The sequence below is a fragment of the Rhipicephalus sanguineus genome, chromosome 1, assembly GCF_013339695.2.
Source record: "Rhipicephalus sanguineus isolate Rsan-2018 chromosome 1, BIME_Rsan_1.4, whole genome shotgun sequence".
In the NCBI taxonomy this organism is placed as follows: Eukaryota; Metazoa; Arthropoda; class Arachnida; order Ixodida; family Ixodidae; genus Rhipicephalus; species Rhipicephalus sanguineus.
Window position 1 is genome coordinate 289,708,115 of NC_051176.1, and position 6,631 is coordinate 289,714,745.

General features: G+C 44.0%; 1 protein-coding gene across 1 annotated transcript in view; it reads left to right on the forward strand.

Moving 5' to 3' along the window:
• The window catches only part of LOC119379228 (F-box/WD repeat-containing protein 4), a gene marked incomplete in the record, with an annotated part of 32,273 nt that overhangs the window by 25,145 nt on the left and 497 nt on the right, over window positions 1-6,631 (forward strand). The window contains 1 exon segment of the mRNA XM_037648459.2: window positions 1,372-1,507. Coding sequence (XP_037504387.1) covers window positions 1,372-1,507 — 136 coding nt within the window.

Below are 6,631 nucleotides of genomic sequence, written 5' to 3' on the forward strand. Positions count from 1 at the left end.
ATCGGTTTCCTTGCTGCAGCACTGGCGTTGTGCACCATTCGGGCATCCGGCAGTATCACGTGCATGCGGCATTTTGTCAAACTTTCTGTCGGAGCGACTTTCACAAGCGCGCAAAACACACGTGGCAGTACGCGATCCCGAAACTACCACTGAGACGCGACCGCGTGAGCGAAGCAGGGCGCCGGGCGAAGCGCAGTTTGGCGAAAACGGAACCTTTGAACCACGCGCGCCGTTCCCCATGGCAACGCCACAGAGGTTCTTTTTTCCATTAATCAAACGGAAACGAACAAACAGCATTTTATTACGTCTTTTGATACATGGAAGGTTCTTTTTTTATTGCTGCTAGTTTGATTACTAGTGATTTATTGTAGGCAGACTCTCATAAGTCATCGGGATCACTTCGAAAATGTCCCACTCGTGGCGCTCATCATGTGATACATTTAGCTTAATTTCTCTGTAAGTAGGGCACTGCTGTTGATAATATTGCCGTTTTAGAAGTTGTCATACATTGAGCTTTCACTCTCCGACATAAATTATTTGCCTTTAGTGTCCCTTTAAATGTGTTTTTTAGGCATTTATATCTGCATGCTTAGTCATGGATACATGTGTACTATTAGGCTATCACTGTGAAATGACACAAGTGCTTGTCATTAGAACATGCATAAAGAGATTGTTTGTTATGTAAAGTGTTCTTTTAAAGGGGCCCTGCAACTTTTTTTCAGCATGTTCAGAAAACGCTGCCGATCGGTAGTTGAGGCTCCTGAGGACATGTGAGCCAAACTTTATAGCGCAGCACGCAGCCTGGAATTTACAATTAATTCTCAGTCAGCTAGAAATCGCTCCCTCTTCTCATGACAAATGATGCCATAAACCCAAATGATCGCGCCATAAACCCAAAGTCCACGGCCATTGGCTGATCTGAGCATCATGAGCCGTATACTATTAACTGCGGCCGCCACAAGATGGCGCAACGTGCCTGCACACTCGCTTGTGATCACACTGAATGTAAGCCGCGCGTTCAAAGAAAAAAAAAAAACGAAGGTGCTCAAGGTCATGACACGCGCTGACGAATGGACGTACCTTCCTGCCTCCTGGTCAGCCCCCTTAGTAGCTTTCAGTGCGCTCGCTGGTACGAAAGGAGAAAGCGCTTAAAGTGTGCAACAAGTCCCCTTAACTCCCTCTATACTTGACGGATTCTAAAAAGTTTTGCGGCAGTCGATTTGTTAGGCAATAAACGCGTTGAATGAAGCCATTCGATAATTACTTGGAAAAGTGTTGCATGGCCCCTTTAAGTTCCAATCATTTGACCTAATATTTAATATTGTTTGTTCAATTGCACTTCATTCAGTTTGTTCAACTGTTATGCTGCAGCGTTCGAGCTTGGGAGGACCCCCATGACTCTGCAGTCTACTGTGTGGCCACAGACCACAATGTGACAGTGCTGAGTGGTACCAGTCGTTATGGTGTAGTGCGTCTGTGGGACAAGCGCATGACCAGACCAGTGAAGGTTAGTGTGATGGAATTTGTATGCGTCTGTGTTTATATTTAGAGAGCAGATAGCCTTCTTTGTCTCTTTTGCACATTTTGAGTGGTGGCCGGACTTTCCCTTCCGACTCAGACAGAGCATGCTCGCACAACAAAGTTGCAGGGCACATTTTCGCACCCTGCAATTGTCTAATATAGCTTTTTGAGATGCCTGTTCTATCATGCGAGAGCTTTCAGGAATCTGAACAATCACTTGCTATGGTGCAAGACTCTGTTCTCCCTCTCTTGTGGTAGGGGACATAAGACTGCAGTCCCTTTTCACACCTGAGCTTGAGCTGTTAGAGAGTACACACTTGGTGAATTGGCTTATAATGTAGTATGTACTATCGCCACCACTTATATAGGGTGTTTCTTTTTATGCCATGCCCCACAACGGCGGTCCAGTGGTTATGGCGCTCGACTGCTGACCCGAAGGTCGCGGGATCGAATCCTGGCCGTGGCGGCTGCATTTTCGATGGAGGTGAAAATGTATGAGGCCCGTGTACTTAGATTTAGGTGCACGTTAAAGAAACCCAGGTGGTCGAAATTTCCAGAGCCCTCCACTACAGCGTCTCTCATAATCATATCGTGGTTTTGGGACGTTAAACCCCAGATATTATCTTTTATTGCGATAGCAATTATATGGACAGTTTCGGCTGGTTTTTGCCGCCGCCGTCATGCACCGTATATGTATATGTATATATATATGTATGTATATATATATATATATATATATATATAATATATATATATATATATATATATATATATATATATATATATATATATCTATATATTAAAAAAAGTCCCAAAGAAAAAAATTCAGAAAAATGCTTCCGAAGCGTGGAATCGAACCAGCGACCTCTTTCTCCGCAGCGCGTGGCGCTAACCACTACGCCACAAAGCGCAGATCCTTCAGCATACCTGACAAGTTTGGAGAAACGGAATCCGGGAGATCTACTCAACGGAGGGGGGGGGGGTACTGCGATAGCATTACATGGACACTCGGGATTTTGCGGTCGCCGCTGGTCTGTACAGAGTCCAAACCGATAACATCGCTTACGCATCGTCTGTTTCACGTGCGAGTCAAAGCGCGCTAGCGCTAGGGACTAACGCAGTTGAAGCAGAGATGAAACGACCCGGCCGTCACTGTCGCGCGAAAGGCACATGCGATAACATCGCTCCGCGTGCGAGGCCTGTCGTCACTTGCTTACCAGTTATTTCGTCGGGCAAGGGACCATAAGGGGCGCCGTGGAGACGGGGACGGTCGCGAGCGCCGGCGAACACGCTATCTCGACAGACATCGGTAACGGCTACCCTTTTAAGTGCTGGGCTCTCCACTTGAAGCAGTAGTGACACAAAATTTTGAAGGCAAGATAACTTGTGGGATAGATTTGTGTGTAAACAAACGCATCATGTACGAAATATTAACGGCTGATATAACCTATAACACATTTAGGATCAATTTTTAAATTGCGTGTAGCGCATCTGTACGCGAAACGTCCCACCTCGCGTCACCGTGACGCACGGGGCGCGCAATGCACTGGACGCGCGGGGCAAAACTGGACTTCCGGGAGATTTTGCTATGACCCGTACAACCGGGAGAAACGTTCAAAATCCGGGAGACTTGGCAGGTATGCTTCAGGTAGCTAACAGCGAGCGTTATTACACACCCTTTACTGCTGGCAGGACTCGGAGACGGCAGGCGCTAATAAGCGTTTCTTCATGATCAGCGAGATGGCGCGAGGAGTGCAACGGGCGCATTTAAACGTCGTCGGCCAGCTCGCTCGCTTCTTCTAATATTTGCGCAGGGAGACCTTGCCCTTCCGCTGTCTGCTCGCGCGGTAGTTGCTGCGGGGGGGGGGGGGGGGGGCATGACTTTTGCAGCGTAGCAGCACGTCCATCACGCATTCATTGCTTCGCCCTTGTGGCGAAACTGTGACTTTTTTTTATGCCATGTAGAACATTTTTCAAATCACTTGTGACAGATGGTACAATTGTTTGTCCTTGTGATTTATTGCCCAAAGTGATGGATATTACCTGCATGAAGAAGCAAAATACAGGCGGCTAATTAAAAATTCCTGTAACTTAATAATTTCACATACATAGTCATTCCAGTTACTAATGTGTTTCAGTGCACTAAAGTGTCTTGTTTAAAAATAAAGGTGAAACAACAGTGCATTTTTTCTGCAAGTCTGATGGCACATATCTTGGAATCAGCACCACTTTCAGAATTAATTCCAAGTGGATATGCCTTGCAGAGTCACTACAATTAATAAATTGTAATATTTACCATAATAATATTTACCATAAATTAGTGCATTAAAGAGACAACTTCTTAATTAGTTATGCCCTACCTTAATTCTTTTAATTAATGCTCGTCATTTGAGCTGTTCTAGCTCAAGGACTATTACTGGAATTCTATCTCACAAACTATACTAAAAAATCTCATATTGTCTAAAAGAAACATCTTGCACTTAGTCTGTGTGAATCGAATAACAAAAATGAAAACATGTGACCAGGAGTTACTGTTTCTATCAATGTTGGCTTTCATGTTCGGAAATAGCTCTCTAAATCATCACCATCACCCTATTTTATGTACACTGCAGGACGAAGGCCTCTCCCAATGATCTCCATTGTACCCTGTCTTGTGCAAGCCGATTCCATTTTATGGCTCTAAGAGTAATTACTAGAGCTGTGCGAATAGCAAGATTTTGGGTGTGAAGCGAATTTGAATATTAAGGTGTGAGTGCGAATCGAATATTTTTCGAATATTTCTCGAATATTTTTCGAATGCTTCGAAGCGAAATTGCAGAAAAAAAGTTAGAGAGGATTCCCTAAGCATATTCTTATGACATAGCAACATGAAAGTGTTTCTTTTCGCTAGGCTGGTGAAGGACTGATGGGGTGGTGTTTCATAGTTGTCTTATCAAGGATGAGGCAATGTAAAGGCCGAATTCTATTTATGTACATGATTTGGTGCAATCAAAGTGTTGCCGACAACACTTTACACGTGATAGGCAAAGGTGCCATTTCCTCAGCCTCTCCTCCTCGTTCAACTCCTGTGGAAGCCCAACTGATGTGGCGGACAAGGGCGTGCTCCCTTCAAGTCCGGAGTTCCAGATCTGCCTCGTAGACGTCGATATATAAGAACATCTGAAATTTTGGATGCTAAAAAGCTTCGGCGTCCGATTTTTTGGACTTCCTGCCCAAATTTCAGGCCCAAAACAGCATTAATGGAGCCTCCAACTTTGCCAGATCTTTCATCCCCATGTTGGAACCAGCATTTTCTTGACTTCACACATTTGCGACCTAACGGAGCTTGAAAGAAAGCTTTGCCGCAGTACGAGAGTGTATTGAGGTGAAGCATATTGAAAATCTAGGGACCACTTCTAATCGGACGTTGACTGACTGTGTCTTGGCAAAGTTCGATCGTAACGGAGCTTGAAAAACAGCCTTGCCACAATACCGGTGTGTGATGAGGTGAAGAATATTCAAAATCTAGGGACCACTTCAATCGGACGTTGACTGTCTCTTGGCAATGTTCGACCGCAACGGAGCTTGAAAGGCAGCTTTGCCGCATAACGAGAGTGTAATGAGGTGAAGCATATTAAAATCTAAAGGGCTCACTTTTAATCGGACGTGATTGTATTTGTTTTTGGGAAGTTCGAATAGTAAAATTCCAGTGCAAATCGAATCGAATAGCAAACACTATTCGAAAAATATTCGAAATTTCGAATATTCGCACACCCCTAGTAATTACATCAACCCACCTAACCCTCTGCCATCCTTGGCTGCATTTTCCATTCCTTGGTACCCATCCTGTCACTCTACCTGGCCACTGGTTATCTGTCCTGTGCATTACGTGGCCGGCCCAGGTCCATTTTTTTAGGATATTGACTACCCATTTGCTCTCTGATCCAGTCTGCTGTCTTCCTATCGTATACTGTTGCACCTATCATTTTCTGTTCCACCACACGCTGTGTGGTGGTTGACATTTTCTCAAGTTTTTCTTTTTTTTTCTCTCTCTCTCTCCTCCAAGTTTCTGCCCCGTATCTTAGTACTGGCAGAATGCAGTGATTGTACAATTCACTTTAGGGACAGTGGTGACTTGCCTGTCGTGATTTGGGAATGCCTGCTGTAAGTGCTCCAGCCCATCCTTATATTTTGGTGAAGTCCCTTCCCGTGCGAAAGCCCCCCGATTAGTAATTGGCCGTCGAACATTACCTTCATCTGCATAATTACCTTCTACCCTACTTCAGCACTTTCTCGGTTTAAGTCTTCCATCGTCTTTTGCAATGTGTCATTGCTGAAGAGCACAATGTCACCTGCTCCATATGGTCCTCCACAATTACTGTACGTGGTTATTTATCTATGACCTCCACTTTTGTCATCACCGCACTTATTTGCTGGCTATTTAGTATTTGAAGTGTGCGATTTACCTTGTGACCGACAGTTAGATCGAAGTTTTGGGCCGCATAAAAAGCAGTTTAAAATACTGCAGGTATAAAAGAGCCATCATGGAATTTTTTTGTTTGAAATATGAGTGAAAGCATCGCATAAACCTTGCAAGAACAGTGTTTTTTACACTTACACAGGAAAGAAAAAAGCCACCATTATCGCTTATGAAAAGTGAGGCATGATCAAGAATGCGTGGCTCCTCGGCATGATCTCTGACACACTGAAAAATATATATTTCATCATAAGTTTCAGTGCAAATTAAAACAAGTACAGTATACTCATTCTGCTTTGGCAGATGTTTATGCTTACAGCTAATGAGAACTAACAGACAATCAAGCCAAGGAAAGTATAAGGGATTTCATCTGTAGTAATTGTGATAAAAAATGACTAGAAATTAAAGTGGACAAAAAGATAACTTGCCGCCAGCAGGGACTGAACTTGCAACCTTCGAATAACACGTCCGATGCTCTACCAATTGAGCTACGGTGGCGGTCATCCTGCAGTCCACATTATAGGGTATATCTGTGCATTTAAACCTTCTCTGTATCACAGTTACTACAAACAACATCCCCTACACTTTCCTTGGCTTGATTGTCTGTTCTCATTAATGTTGTGTCTAACAAGAAAAAATGAGCCCTTAAAATTC